General features: G+C 34.1%; 1 protein-coding gene across 2 annotated transcripts in view; it reads left to right on the top strand.

Annotated features, from left to right (window-relative positions):
* DIAPH3 (diaphanous related formin 3) overlaps positions 1 to 16,904 on the top strand; it is a 502,965-nt gene that overhangs the window by 326,484 nt on the left and 159,577 nt on the right. For both annotated transcript variants that reach the window (XM_032150983.2, XM_058437956.1), the window contains one exon: positions 3,337 to 3,501. In XM_032150983.2, the coding sequence (XP_032006874.1) occupies positions 3,337 to 3,501 (165 nt within the window). The remainder of the gene's footprint in view (positions 1 to 3,336; positions 3,502 to 16,904) is intronic.

The following is a 16,904-nucleotide window of genomic DNA, read 5'->3' as shown; positions in this document are numbered from 1 at the left end:
GACAGTGTATTGTATTTTTATTCTTTCTGTGTATGCTTACTCTTTAAATATACTGCTTAATATTAAAAAATGGAATTTAGTGCATCCTTTAAAAAGCATGCACTATTATTTCAAATATCATTGGCGTTTTAGTAATAATTATTACCTCCCACTTGCTAAGTCTAGTCAGAGCCTTAATTAGAGTTGAATATTTCCACAGTAACTACTTGCTTGAAAAATGTGAAACCAAATTCAATGTATATCAGTATTGTTACATGCAAGCTATTATGTGTGAGGTGTACGTACTTACTAAATTTTTATCGGTGAGAAAATTAAGAATATGCCAGGATTTGTGTCATGTAGTGCTTGTTCCTTTCTCATGATCTTTAAATTCTGTGATATGTCTTATTTTAAGGAGAATAACAAATAGAATTTGGAGCATTGCACTTGAAATTCTTCTTGCATGAGCACTTGCCTTTCTATTTTCTTCCTACTCCCTCTCCTGAGTCTTTCAGAAAAACTTATTTTGCTAGACATTTATATATTTCTGTATTTATTACAACTTATGTGACAAGTTACTTGACTCCTTTCCATGTTATATTCTTTAAATTTGTTCATTGAAATCCCACTTTATTTTCACACTTTTTTGTGTGTTATTCTATATAGCAATGCTTTAGAAACTTCTGAAATCACTGGGTAGATGCTAAAGCCAGCCCAGTAAATTCATTGAGAGAAAGATTTACTTATATCTATATTCTACACTGCATAATGTACAGCATTTTTCAGATAAAGGAATTTAGTATGTTGAACTTTGAACTGTGGCGACTAGGAGGTAAAATACAAAATTGGAATGGATGAAACATAAACTTGTATAATACATGGCCCAGTTGTAAGAGTGGGAAGTGGGGCAATTGGGTGATTTATTGTAGCAGATTTTTCTTCTCTTGAATTAGTCTTCTCACTTCCTTCTCCTTTTCTTCTGTTCTTTCTTTCTTGCCTGTCTTTCACTTAATTCCTTCTTAGCAAACTTTTAAAACTAGCATTAAATGTGCTGCTCTTAATTCTCTCTGAGTCCCCAAATTTATAATAATCTTTTCGTTTTCTGAAGTCTTACACTTACAAGGGAGTACTACCCAATGGACAGCTCACTGCTCTTTAACAGTCAAGCCTCTGTTGTTTTAGTCAATCTCACTTTTTTAGCCAAGACTTTAACTGCCTAACCTCTGTCACTCTACGTAATATCAAATTTTTTTTCTACATCATACTTATTACTATGTTGAAAATCTGATTCATTTATTTATTATCTGTCTCCATACTCTAAAATGTTTCATGACAGCAGGGACTTTGCCTGACTTGTTAGCTACTGTTTTTCCTAGTGCCTGGAATACGGTGGAACTCAGTGAACACTTACTGAATGGCTTGGTGGATCCTGTGTACTTAAGAAAGCCTATGAAATATATTAGACACATAGGACTGAATGATGCTGATCCTTATAAAGTATGTTAATGGAAGTTATGGGCATCCTCAGTGACAGAACTGTAATAATGGCAGTGTGACCTAAGAATAAATGTGGAATATATTTGTGGTAGGTGGTTTGGTAATGAGCAATACTGGCATACCAGGAGTAGAATTCCAAGTCGTAGTTGGCCAACACTTAATACTTGAGGTTCAATGCATGTAAACACAGATCCGGTTGTTATCTACCTCTCAAATGGGAAGATGACAGTGATTCTAGTAGAAATTCATGAGAATTTGGCCTCAGTGTTGGTAAAGGAAAACAAAATAGATTTCCCAAAACATCAAGTAATTGGGCTTATATCAATATTTTCCTAATGAATTTTATGAAATGTTTATTTTGTTGAGTATCTCACGTATTTTTCCAAAGCTCTTGACAAATACAGAAGTTGGAGTTTAACAGTTTGCACAAGGACAGCTAACTACGTTTGTGTTTTCTTTTAGGGGATGATGATGATGATGGTGATGAAGAATTAGAATTCTTTCATATGCTAGTCTACATTTACTCTCTACCTGGCAGTAGTGCTGTCTCTTTTTTCCTTGGTCTTTCATTATTTTTCTCAAAGTAAAGGGCCTGCATCAGTTTCCTTATTTCATTCTCTACTGATGTAAGTTCTGGCCAGAAGAACCATATCTTTTTGAAATTGTGGGCCAAAAAAAATTTTAGATATAAAAATCCCATTTTTAGCTTCTTTCTCTTGGCCTGCCTGAATACTGGTTTTTGTTTTAAATTTTGCTACTGGCTAGTCAAAGTTAGTAAAAGGACTTCAGAAATTTAACTATGTTCCATTTCTTTAAATGTTAATTTAAAGGAGCCATAGGCAATTATGAGTGATGGTCTAAAAGAATCATTTTTTCTGGATGTGGTATAGTGATGTTATATCTGACTGCATTAGCAATTTGCCACACAAGAAAGAAAATTTCATTGTTTATTTAGAAAATGTTTTCTAATGTCAGTGGCTGTCACATTCACATTAAATTCATCTTCTTAATTTCAGTGTGTTTTGAACTATATGGTCATGAGTGAGAGAAGAACATTTCTATATGTGTGTGTGTGTGTAATCATAATTTTTAATACTCTAACGCATAAAGGAAATTATATACCAGTTTTCTAAGAGAGGTTAGAACACTAATTTGCTTCGATAATGGAAGAAGTTTTTCAGTTGAACTCTTAAAATTTTATTTTGTTTGCTTTTAGAAACTTAAAGTTTAAAATAAGTGAGGGATGATAATAACAAGTATTTTTGTGTGCTACTAAATGCCCACTTTTCTGAGAACTTTGCATGTGTTAACTCATTTAGTCCTCTCAATAGCCCTGTGAGTTGGTGATATTATTGTTCCCATTTTACAGATGAGGAAAATTGAAGCACAGAGACATGAAGGCACTTGCCCACAGGCACACTACTACCAAGTATAGGAGCTAAAAATTGATCCCAAGTTGTCCAATTTAACTGTTGTGTTTAATGCTTGTACTGTTGATTTCCATATCATTGCAATTACTCAGCTGCAACTACTGAACTATGATTTTAAATAATATTGTATGATCTGCATATTATATTATTATAGTAAGTTGGAAGAAAAATTGTTTAAACTTGTTAAAGAGAAATATTAAATATATAAATCTTTTCTAATGATTTCCCAAAGTTAATTGGAAATTGAATTTAAGATTTTGTTGCTATGCAGTATAGACTGACTTTAAGAATGGTCAACTATTAGAAGAAATTTTAGAATTTTGGAAATGTAGTAATGGTGGCTATTAGACTAAAACATTGGATTTACAGAGTTCCCCCTGCCCCCAAAGCATTACTTTGTAAATTTCAGAATACCTTAACTATAGTATACAGATTTGTTATCAGTGCAAAAGAACAATATGAGACACTTTCGAAGTTACATGAAAACATGGAAAAGTTATACCAGAATATAATGGGATACTATGCCATTGATGTGAAGAAGGTGTCTGTGGAAGACTTTCTTACTGACCTGAATAACTTCAGAACCACATTCATGGTATGGTAAAAAAAAATTGTTTTTTAAAAAGTTTTTTTGTTTATACTGTCTTATCTATTATCTCATTACATCATTCTACTCTTGTTGCTGTAGGAAAACCAATCTTTTCTGATTTTGAAAGTTAGCTATAAAATTTTAGATTTAAAAATCTATTGAAAAATATATGGTTTGTTCTCCTTTTGGCCTTTCCAACATTAAGCTGTAATCAGACATTTTGACTGAAAAAGTGACAAATTCTGAAGTTCTTCATAAAGACTCCCTTGCTGGCTGATTACAGAGCACTTCTGTAATAAGTTTTTGGCTATGAATTTGTTTCTTTATACTTCAAGATGAATTTGTATTTTTGTGATATAATTTTACCAAATTCCATGCAGCTTTTATAAGGCTTTTTTTCCTTAATGCATTGTACAATAAGCTACACGCAATTTGCCTTTGAATAGGTTTTACATTCGTAGAGTTTCCTTTAGGATACTTTAATAGGGAGGTCAGGTCTTTGATGTGGAATCCTTTCATTTAGGCATTAAAAATATCTTTTCAAAAATATTAGCTGATTAGGAGGGGGGAAGAAAAGAACTACACACATATTAAAGTGAGAAGGCATTGTTGCCTCCCTAGGGAAACTGGTGTTATATTTCTACAATGAAAAATTGTTATTCTTAATAGATGGGTAAGTCATTTCTGTATTTTAGCAATTGTTTGTGGCGATTAAAAAGTTTTGAGGTGTGAAGAAAAAGAAGGTTGAATTTAAAGAACTGGTTCTTTTTAATCTCAGGAAAACTTTATTGCTGAGGTTGTTGGACTTGGTTATAATTATTTAGTTAGGATTAGATAGCCTTTTAATAAAAACACTATTTTAAAGGAAAACTAGTTTACAGGAAATATACATTTGGTCACAGTTCTAATTTCTCCACAAATTCAAAGCAATTCTGTAAATTATTTTTCATTGTCAGAAATGAATTTGGTGAATAAATATATTTTTGATATACCTGTATGTGTCACATACTTTGCAATATATTATTTTAAATTTTGTAATGTTTTGTGAAGCAATATGGCTTAGTGGAAATAGTAAAGACTTTGCAGTCTGATCAAGCTAGATTTGAATTTCATACGAGTTATGTGTCTGAAGACTTATTTAACCTTGAGCCTCAGTTTCCACATTGGTTTTAAAAAAGTAATGTGAATTCCTTCCCCATAAAAATGTTTTAAGTATTAAATGAGGTAATATATATTTAATGTTTATCATAGCTCCTGGCACATGGTAGTTGCTCAATAAATTATTATGCAGTAAAAGGTTAATTCAGCAGGCTTGGGGTGCTCAAAACCTTCATATTCCAAAGAACACTGGCCCGTGACTGGCTACTAAGAGACCTAGAAATACTCTGCCTGATAAGGGCGTTTTATATACCTGGGGCCTTGGGCCAACCTATATGGATATGCTAACGATGTGATTTATGGTGAACACCTGTTTTGTTTACCTGGGGCCCTGGGCCACACTGTCTCCATTTGACCTCTTACTGAGCTGGAGATAGAATAGCTAAGATTAGTCTTCCAGGCAGTCTATGTTTAAGTGACTGACTCTCAATAAAATCTTTGACACGAAGGCTCACAGAAGCTTCCCAGGCTTGCAATACTCTGTACATGTTGTCACGTATTGTTTTGGGGATGTTGAAGCATTGTCTGTTGGACTCCACTGAGAGAGGGCAATGGGAAACTTGGATCTGGTTTCTCCTGAAGTCTGCCCTTTGCACATTTTTCCTTTTAATAGTGTTTGTAATAAACCATCACAGTGAATATAATGGCTTTTCTGAGTTCTATGAGGCTTTCCAGCAAACTATCAAACATGAGGGTGTCTTGGGGATCTCTGATACAATTATGTATCAGGTGTAAAATGAATATATGAAGTAATAATACCCTTCTATTCTGAGTATTTTCTATAAGCCAGGCATTCTTCTGAATGCCTTACATACAGTATGTCAGACAAGCCACACAGTTCTTCTATGGCAGATAAAGAAGCTGAGGCACAGAGAAGGAACATATCCAGCTCAGTATTATACTGCTATAAAATGGTCGAACTAGAATTTAAACCCGTATAATCTTCTCTAAAGCTTTCTTTAAGGGCCCTAACTCTTAAACATTATGTCATGCTGCCTCTTGTATTCCACAGTTTGTGTTCCATTTCACAAATCAGAATACTGACGTTTGGAAGGTTTCCAAATGAGATCAGTGCCATATTGTTTGTAAGTGATCCAGTTGGGATTTGAATCCAGATCCCAACTATGTAAAGTATACATATTTTAGATCAATTATTTACAAACCAAATTATTGTTCTGAAAAATGACCACTTTTTCTTTTTTTCTATTGGGAGAGGGGTTAGGTTTCAAGCTAGTCCTGTTTGACACAGCAATAGCAGTTATGCATATAATAGAGGTTAATAGATCTAAAAGGATTAGAGGGTTTTGGCATTCTATGGGTAACTTGGCATTTCATGTGGGCAAATGGGCAGAGAGAGAAAGTGTTTGAATGGGAAAAGGGTTCCAAAAAGTGGGTGACAGAGTGACAGCTCTACTTTGTTTCAGAGTTCTCGTGGGTCCTAGAAGTCACTACCACCACACACACATTCATGTGTACACTGCACTAAATTAAAATTGTTAACACTAAATATAAAAATGTATTAAATCTAAACAATACTATGTAGAAGAAATTGTATTTAGGAGAAAAATAAGCATGAAGGCTGGAAGGGAAGTAATTGTAACAAGGTTGTGAGATTTTATACAGGTACTTTTTTCTCTTCTATTTTTCTTTCTTTTTGGGGGGTAAATATGGTTATATTGTTTAAATTTTAGACAAAATATATCTCTTTGAAGTCCGGAGTGGTAATATTGGCAAAAACTCCCGACAAATGTCTCATTTTGTCAGGGTCTTCTGATCTCTTAGGTTGCTCTTTAATTCCTTATTATTCAACTTTGAAAACCAGGTTAATGTGAATGAGTCACTATGGAAATATTAGATCTGTAGCTAAAGAAAGATGTAGAGTTTTATTTGTTGAAGATCTTGTTCTGGAAATCCGTGTTAATAGGCAAAAATTTTCTTCTTAAAAAGTACTGTTAAAATGTTTCCATTGTTTATTCATCCACTGGCATTTAGGTGTACTTCTGGTCATGAATGAGCTTTTATCATAAAGTGAAGGCTAATTTTTGTATTACATATCGGGGGTTGGAACCACTGTCTTCACTCCATACCTACTCCCCACACTGGCAGTTTTCCATGGAATGTTTTCTCTTGAGTTCAGACCACTGTACTTACTGTTTCCTATGTTTGGAGCACTTTCTCCATACTCTGCCTGGCTAAATTATCATACTCATCCCTCTAATCTCTGTTCAGACATTTCTTCCTTTAGTAAGATCTGTGTCTGTCATATTTATCTTTCTCTAGTGCAATTCATGGCATATAATAGATAAATTTGTTGAGTAACAGATGATCAATGGGTGATTTAATAGCTAACATATATAGAGCTAACCATGCATCTGGAGCTATATTTACTCATTTAATCCTTATAGTAGCAACCAGATGTGGTATGTGTACTATTATTATTCCCATTTTTCAGATGAGGAAACAGGTACAGAGAGATCCTGACTTGCCTATCATTACATAGCTGCCAAGGAACTAAGATTCTTCCCAGGCTGTCTGGCTCCACGGTCTATACCATATGTGGCTGACCTGTGTTAACATCTATTAAATGCATAACAGCTATTGCTGTGTCAAATGGGACTAGCTTGAAGCCTAACCCCTCTCCCAATAGAAGAAAAGACAAAGTGGCATTTTTTTTGGAACAATCATTTGGTTTGTAAATAATCGATCTAAAATATGTATAGTTTAAGATTGTCTTGGGATTTAAAGTTAAGTAGTTAAAGGCTGGGTTTAAAAGCTTTTTGCTATACCTTTGACTAACTCATACAGTCTCTCCTCATGACTAATCTGTATAGATAGGATCTCATGACTAATTTGTATAGATACAGCCCTTCGGGTTCATTTTTTTGTTTGCTCTGTGAGAGCCTTTTTACAATAGCTAAAGAAGGAACATCTGTTCCAGACTGCTGCCTCAAGCCCTGTAGACCAAGGGGGAAAAGTTTCAAAATCTTGAAGCTTCTCTGAGGAACAGCTGTTTATTTTGACAGCAGTTTAACTCACTTCTCTTCTACTTGAGAATTCTCAACTGGGAATTAATTTTTTTTTAAAACAATCTACTATAGATAATGTGCTCATTGGGAATGGTTCTATTTCAAACTACTGATCAATTTCCCAAGCAATAGGGAGTAAGTTTGCATTGTAATTTTGTTTAGCTTTATTTTTGTTACCATGATCAACAGAACAAAACCAAAACAACTGCCATGGTTTGAATAGTTGCTTCTTACTAGATCCAGTGCCCAGTGCTTTGCATGGAGTGTCCCACCTCATCTTTACAGTGTTTTTTTTGAGGTCCAGAATGTGACAGGTGAGATAACTGCAGGTTAGAGAAGCTCCATGTCTTTGCAGAGAAGCTTCAGAGTTGGTAGGGCTAAGACTGAATGGAAGCCTGCCTGACTCCAAGGCCTGTTCCTTTACAGCTTCAGGTACATTGCTGCTCAGAGAGTTTGCAAGAAAAGCCAAGGTTTTAATTTTTAAGAGTGTTTTTGATAACTTACTAGAGAGAATCAGCACAGGGCATACTTTATTTTCATACTCCTTGGGTATAATAATTGTCTATTTACATTGATGGGTTCATGATAGAAGAATGTTTTCAGATCTGCTTCTATTTCAAAACATGAAATGTGTTCTTTTAAAATTAGAGGACTATTAATGTAAAGCCTGGTTGCTGGGATGAAGGATAAGGTGAAGGGTAGAGGGTCAGCATCTTTCTGTAATAGATTTTTACTTACTGTAAGACTTGAGTGTAGATAAAAGTTCAGATTGGAGGTACTAGGTGGAAATATCTGACCTCATACTATATGAGTAAATCGGTGACATATCGGGCATCAAGCTTTTTTTTTTTTTTTTTTTGGAGACGGAGTCTTGCTCTGTCACCCAGGCTGGAGTGCAGTGGCGCGATCTCGGCTCACTGCAAGCTCCGCCTCCCGGGTTCACGCCATTCTCCTGCCTCAGCCTCTCCGAGTAGCTGGGACTACAGGCGCCCGCCACCACGCCCGGCTAATTTTTTTGTATTTTTAGTAGAGACGGGGTTTCACCGTGGTCTCGATCTCCTGACCTTGTGATCCGCCCGCCTCGGCCTCCCAAAGTGCTGGGATTACAAGCGTGAGCCACCGCGCCCGGCCCATCAAGCTTTATACCAAGTGAATTTCATACCTTTATTCATGTAGTGCTGTATAGCAATAATCATTGTTTTCTATTTGTGACTGGTTTTGGATTCATTGCATGCTATTAACCAGTCTATTTGTTATTAGCAAATGATATCATGCTTCTACAGGATGAATTGAGCTCATGGAATTTTTGTTGGATCTTGTGAGCAACCTCATCCTCCTTAATCTACCCAGCAGCTGTAGCGTGTTCATGTTTGTCCTTTGAGTTTAAACCTAATTTTTCTGCCTTTCATTGGTCACTGTGGCTTTGAAGCATGATGTATGTACTGTTCCCACTTTCCATTCATATGAGAGGATTTTGATCTAATTGCTTTTTCTCACATAACCCAGACTACATGGTCTCTTCTTTAATGCTCTGTTATCCAGGTGATGCTTCTCCTAATTGGTACGGGTGGAAGCCCATACTAATTAATCCATTAGCCCAACTTCACTGAAAGTTCTTTTACTATTCTCTTTCTTTATCCAAAATTATTAGCACAGTACAACACTCTTATCTCCTTAAGCAAATTTCATCTGACATCTTACTTGTTTTGCTTAACATCTCATCTTAAAGAAATTCTTCCTAATGCTTTCATCCTCTTCACACCCCTTTGTTACAGAACTCCTTACAGGTAACCTATTTCAAAAGAATTTTTCTACCAAATTATACTTATTAAAAATGTGTCATTTTTCTGTTTTAGTTAGACATATGTAGCTGTTATGTGGACTCTCTGAGTTTGCAGTATCACCTATTGTCATATAGAATACATTTTTATTTCTGTGGCTTATTTTTGAGCACATGAACATTTCCTGATGGGATTTTAAAGTACTGAAAAAGGCCACTACACTTCTTTCTTAATCATAGTTTCTAAGACCTTGAATATCTGGAAACCCCACTTTGAGGTTAAGATTTAGAGGGCAACAAATCCCTGCCTTAAAAAGGATTATTACTGCACACAAAAAGTGGAGAAGCATTATATTGGTGTTCTCTTTTTGTATATGGGTATAGACATATGTGCCAAACTTTGTAGTTATTATTTTCTAGTTCATAACATCCAGTCTCTTTCTCCCGTAACTTAATTTCCTATATATAACTCCCATCTGAATTGCCTGTGATGACAGTCAAAGAGAGACATGGTTATTCCTGATTTCTTCAAATCTTGAGTGATTGATGAAACCTGCCTATGATGGGACTCAGCCAATTCATTTGTTATTAATAGTGATGTTTTGCTGTTTGCCGTTCTAGTGGGAAGACAGCAGTAGTTGAGATGCAAGTTCTGGCATCCAAGCATCTTGGAGTTGAGTCCCATCTCTGTAGATTATTAGTGATACGAGTATAGGCAAATTACTTAACCTTACTGAGCCTCAGTTTTCTGATAATAACAGCATGCATCTCTTAGGGATGTTACTTTTTGAAGATCAAATTACATAACATACGTATACCCTCAAAACAAGTTAGCCATGTACAAATAATAGAAGTACAGTAATTTTACATTTTCAATCTCATTATAATAGGATTGATATTGTATTTTATCCTTTTTTATTTTTATGCTCCCGTATAGAATACTGTGAAATAAATAAATAGCTACCTGTTTCACATGTATAGCTCTGGCTTTAGAGTATTTCTACAATTTTGTTAAATTTATGTTTCATCTAGATAAAGATTTGTCATTCGTGCTGTTTGCTGACTTTAAGTCAATTTTTGGTTTATAAAATTGAAATCTATGTTGTGAACAAATATAAAATCAATTATAACTCAGTTAATCTTGCTGCATCTGTTGATCAAATATAATTTATTATTCTACTGAATTCTCAGACTAAAGTAGTGAAGTACCAAACAAAAATGAAATCATCCAGCCAGAGGGTATTTTTAGTGTAAAATTGTTTGTGATAAGGAGGACAGCCAGAACAAAACTCATTTTGCCAAATCATTTAGATTACACAAATTTGATCCTTGTCAACTCTAAATGCCATTTGTGCTGACTACTATGTGGACCAACTAGATCATCAAAAGGAATGTCAAAGCACTAAGCATTTCCTGTGTGCTCCTAAATCTTGTAGATTGACTCATTATATGTGTTAGAGGAAGGAAAATCATGTACAAGTCCTATGGTCGAGTGTTGAGCCAGCTTGTGCAATTATAATAGGAAGCATCTTCTATCCTTGCTTAATTTGGTGGGCTTACAACTTGAAAATTGTGTTTGGAGTCTTTTCACATAAGACTTATGTCTTCATTAGCACCTTTGTTATTCTGAGATCAAACTTGGAGCTATAATGCTCCAAACCTAGAACAAAATAAATATGCTAACTATAAGACTGTTTTTCTTATTATCCTTTAGTATCTGTTTATTTAAGGAATTAGATCAATTTCAGGTGCTGAATATTTTGAGTTTGCAACTTTGAAAAATAATTTAATTCTGATAGGTTTTCCTAGTCTTTACTCTTTAAGTTCTTCACAATAAAAACAGACCTTTACTAATTGGCTTACTTTTCTTTCTTTCTTGGTAAGATTTATTCTTACTATGCATTGCTAAATGGGATAATAACTGGATTTGACTGCCAGGTTCTGTAGGAGTAAATGACTGCTAATTTTTATTTCTTTTCCACATTTTAAGTATTTTGTTTGTTCCCTGAAATAATGTAGCAAAAGGTAATGCCTAGATTATTCTAATATGGTAGTAAGAATAAAAATAGATTGATAATGTAGGGAAAAGAAATCAACTTAGTAACAAATAAATAATAATAAGATATATTAACTCATGTAATTAAAAAGGTGACGTTAACCTAGAACACCACAAACAAAAATGAATAAAATGGTATGTTCTTTGTACATCAGATGCAGTGGCCTTTTCTAGATTATTCTCATACACTCTCACATAGAGACAAGAGGAGAGGGAGAGATAGAAGGAGAGGGTACATGTTAAGGCTCTTTTTTATGTTACATTTTAAACATAATTAGGTTCAAATGGCCGGGCCTGGTGTCTCACCCCTGTAATCCCAGCACTTTGGGAGGCCGAGTGGTTGGATCACGAGGTCAGGAGATCAAGACCATCCTGGACAACATGGTGAAACCCTGTCTCTACTAAAATACAAAAAAAAAAATTAGCCAGGTATGGTGGCGTGCGCCTGTAGTCCCAGCTACTCGGGAGGCTGAGGCAGGGGAATTGCTTGAACCCAGGAGGCGGAGGTTGCAGTGAGCCGAGATCGCACCACTGCACTCTAGCCTGGCCACAGAGCGAGACTCCATCTGACAAAAAAAAAGATAAATAAATTAGGTTCATATGAGACTAGTGGGACTTTAGTTGGATGTTTCCCTTGAATATGTGATTAGCAGCAACTCAAAAAACTGTTGCCTTATCAGCAAGCCTACCTTTAAGCACACTGTGGCTGCCATCTTGTATATAGCTACCTGTGCTTGTATTTAGCCTCGTAATTGGGAGATAAAAATAATATTTTTATTGTATATCACTTCTGAACAAAAGGGAAGAGAACACACAATGGGAAATCAAATTATACTCTGGGGAAAGCTTTATTACAAACATCTTATACTTTATTAAAGAAATGTGAATAGGTTGAAGTATCTCATTTACTTGAAAATTTTGCGAAGTGTGGAAGGAATTGGAAAGAAACTCAGAGCAAAGTTAAGAAGGGCCAGTAATGTTACATCCCTGATGGGTTAATAAGTAATTTGTTGTTTTACCTGAGACCGATTTCACAATAAATAGCAACTTAAGCTGAAACAGTTTAATAATCAGCACCTGCACATCCTTTGGGATATTCTAGTTTGTTCCTCAAAGGATAGTTTCCCATTTTCATAAGTTTCACGGTCATAAAAAGTTCAACTAATAGCAACGCATATTGAAGGTTAAGATGATGAATTGTTTGTGCCAGAGCACAGTATATCATGTTCTCCTATTTTCATTGATAGCAGTTTTTTAATTGGATTTGGTAATACTAGAAAAATTATTTTAATTAATTTTACTGTCATTCTAGATTTCTTTCTAAAACATCGATCATGTAATTATTACAATAAACTTATTTTCCACAAAGTAGCTATAATTTATTGTTTGTTTTTGGCACTTGGGGAAAATTTTTACATTTTTACATTTAGTTTCCAAAGAAAGTAATTTTAATGGAAAACTGAAAGGTAGATCACAAAATTTCTATATTCTTACAGACTTTGGTGACTAGTATTAATTTTTTAAATTTTTTTTCCTGTTCCACTACAGGAATATGTATGAGAATACAGAAATGTATTTTTAAGGATTTTTTCCAAATTAAAATATTTTCCACTTATTCCTAAAGCTGAAGTCGGCAGGAGCTTCTAGAAAGTAGTAATTAAGTATGGTGAAGCATTGCCTTTTCTTAAGGTTAAGTAACCCTAAGCAAGGTGTTTAGTGGGAATGTGTGAGACCTGCATGTGCTTGTTTACTTTGAGAAAATTAGTCTTGTTGTCATAGTACCTAAAAGTCACTCCCCTGGAAAACATGGAGATTTAAGTTAGGTTTGTCTAATCTAATCTCATTTTAGGGAGTTGAGACAAAATTGAATACTTAGGAAAAAGTAAAGACTTTTGAGTTTAGTGAAACCTGTGCCAAAGAGATCCCTGACTTGTATAGCTTGAGTATCCATTAATGCTGAATGAAATAGAGCTCAGAACAAGAAGACATTCATAAGCTTTTCGACTTTTTTTCAAATAATTAAATCTCCTAGTTTTCTATGTCACAAAAATATACAGGATATTATAATATGTTGAAAAATGTTGCCTTGGGTAGGTGAATCTATTTAAATCGGCTAAGACTCAAATAGAGATGAAGTACGATCAAAAAGTCAGAATCTATGGCAGCCTACTTGTATTTAATGCTATCATTTTTATATTTTGTTTTATTAAAATTTTATTTTATAACATAAAATGAGACTGATATACCTGTCAAGTAAAGGCCTATTTGGAATATAGGCTGTTTATAATGCTTTTTTTGGAAGGAGGGGAAAATGCACATTGATATTTTAAATTGTACTTTTAGGGAAAAATATAAAACAAATGTTAATTGTATTATTGGGCAGTGTTCTAAGTTAATTTTTTAGGGATGTCTAATTTCAAGTGAAAGTAGTACTTTCATGGAGAAAACACAGGAAAGCTAACTCTTTTTTTCCAGAATGAAATCTCATAATGAACATTAAATTTAGAATATTAAAAACAATGTGCATATATATGTAAATTAAATCTTTAGAGGTATAATAGCTAGACTTGAGGTTGAGAACTACATCTTGCCTTCCATATTTAATTCACCAGTATAGCTTCCCTGCCATGTGATGCAGCTTGTATTGGGTGCATCCATTTTACTCCTGATCAACTCAGTGTACCATCGTATTCCAACATCTCTGAATAGAAAGCATTCATATTCTTATAGGAACTATGAAAATTGGCACGCCCCCATGTTTGATGGAAGCATATTTAGTTGATACAAGCCAGAAAATGTTTTTTTCTTGAATTGTTGCTGGATAAATGTGTTTGAGGCATTTCATTAATGATATTGTAATAATAAAAATATTCTTAAAATATCCTTATATTGCAGGTACTATTTTGTCCATGTTACAGTAGAGGAAACCGAGACCTAGTCACACAGCTATTTAGTGCTAGGTGGTTATTTAAACCAAACAATATAATTTCAATTTCTACCCTCTTATCATTATACTGTCTTTATAATATGCAGCAATAAGCTCAGATCAATTTTTTTTTTTTACAACTTCTAAAAGTGGTGAAATGTCATACTTAATGTATTCTTGAAGGCATTCTTGATCTTCGGTTCCACGATATTTTTTGAGTGCTTGTTCAGGACTCATTTGATATGGCTGTCCAATGACCTCTTTTTTGTTTGTTTGTTTATAACCTTTGGATCATGAAACACACATGTATAAAGTATCCCCCAAAATACATACTGTATAAGAACTGCTACATTATATGAACGTTTTTTAGAAATAAGATATCTGTGTTGTTCAACCCTATAAAACAATATACTTTTTAGGACTTTGCTTATCACAATACGATTTACTAGGGACTCTTAAAAATCCATCCCACCAAAATACAACAAACTGTTTTAAAAACATGGCTGTCCTGTGAGAAAATTAGGGAAATCTCCAAGGCAAAAGTGGTTAAAGATAAAGAATGAAGTTGAAACCTGAACAATAAGCACAGGTGAGCAAAGGGGAAAGCTAGGCTTGCCCTGGGAATGAAAACCAAGACTACAACTTGGTGAATACAATGAATAAAATGTTTACAATAAGCCTGTGACAAAAGCAAACTAAAGTTATTCAGGTTAGAAATGATCCCTGGCTATTTACAGAAGCAGATTCAAATCTGCCAGAGGACAGTTACAATTTAGGTCCTCAAGATTCTCACAAATTAAGTTCAATTAAGTAAGAACACTCAATCCTAAGCACCAAACACACAAAGAAACAAGGGATTGTGTGGTGAAATGATCAGAAAAAGATAGTACATATAGGCCTCCAAGACCCCAGATATTTAGTAACGATAAATGAAATATTTAAGGAAATAGAACATGAAATTTTTAAAAAGAGAAAAAGAAAGCAACAAGAGAACACTAAAAATGAGTAATTTTGAAAAAAACAAATAGAATGTATGGAAATGGAAGTGTGATGGTTGAAATTAAACATTCAATGGATTAAAGAGCAGGTAGTGCTCACTTAAGGAAAGAAATGGTGAATTGCACAATACATCTAAATTGTCCAGAATGCAAACCAGGCGGACAGTATAATTAGAAATGTAAAATACTTCTTAAGAAACATGGAGAACAGGATGAGAAGGCTTACCACTTGTATAATTAAAGTCCCAAAAGAGTAGATTCAAAAAGAATGAAAGACAATATTCAAAATGGTGGCTTAGAATTTTCCAGATCAGGAATCCATAGAATAGGAAATACAACTTATACAAAGCCAGATGAATAAAATGAGACTCACTTCAAATAAATAATGAAGCTGCAGAACACTAAAGACAAAAAAAAAATGCAGCCAGAGAGAAAAGATATGACCCCCAAAGCAACAATTAGCTACAGATTACTTATCTGCAGAAATGGAAGGCTGAAGAGAGTGAGATCTTTAAGTGATGCACAAACATAAATGTTCTTCTAATTTGGGGTATCCAGCAAAAGATCTTTATAGAACACAGGTGGAATTATCTACTATTTGTAGATAAACAGAAAACAAAAGTGTTTTTCATCAGCATCCTTATGTTAAAAGATTATTTTAAGAGATTGGCAAACTTTTTCTTAAATAGCCAGATAGTAAATATTTCAGGTTTGCAGGCAATACAGTCTCTGTTGCAACTCTTGTGTAACAGTGCAAAAGCAGCCATACCCAATATGTAAATAAACGGCTGTGGCTATGTACCAGTAAAACTTTGTTTACAAAATACATGGTCAATCTAAGGATTGTAGTTTGCTAGCCTCTGCTCTAAAGGTTGTGTTTAAAGAAGCAACAAGAAAAAAAAGATTGAGAGACAAGAAGCCATAGCAACTATGAAAACAAATGTAAAGAAAGTACACGATAAAACAATGTTATATAAATTTATAAATTGAGTGAGAGAGATTTAGAATTTGGGTTTTCTTTACTTTAGTCAAGGGAGAAAGGGAAATACAGATATTAATTAACTTTAGGTCTTGTTAAGTTGCTAATTTGTGAATAAAAATACAAGGATAACCAGTGAAAGGATAGAAATATCAAGTATAAATTCTAAACTGTAGTGAGAGAACTAGACTAAGAAAGACACACCAAAAAAAATCAGGAAAAATAAAAATAAACGCATAGCTAAAGCTAGACAAATAGATGGAAACAAACATTTTATAAATCACAATAAAGTTTTTAAAGGACTGTAATATCGTATAAAAAATAAAATCTAGTTTTATGCTCTTTATAAGAGACCTCCCTGTAACCTATGGATATAGAAATGTTCGAAGTAACAGGACAGTTAATGAAATACAAGGCAACTATTAATCAAAAGAAAGAGAGAAACTATGTTAATAGGTACAATTGACTCAAGACATTAATTACTTC

The sequence above is a fragment of the Hylobates moloch genome, unplaced genomic scaffold (genome assembly GCF_009828535.3).
Source record: "Hylobates moloch isolate HMO894 unplaced genomic scaffold, HMol_V3 SCAFFOLD_4, whole genome shotgun sequence".
Taxonomy (NCBI): Eukaryota; Metazoa; Chordata; class Mammalia; order Primates; family Hylobatidae; genus Hylobates; species Hylobates moloch.
Note: the sequence above shows the minus strand (reverse complement) of the source record. Positions and strands in the feature narration are given on the sequence as shown.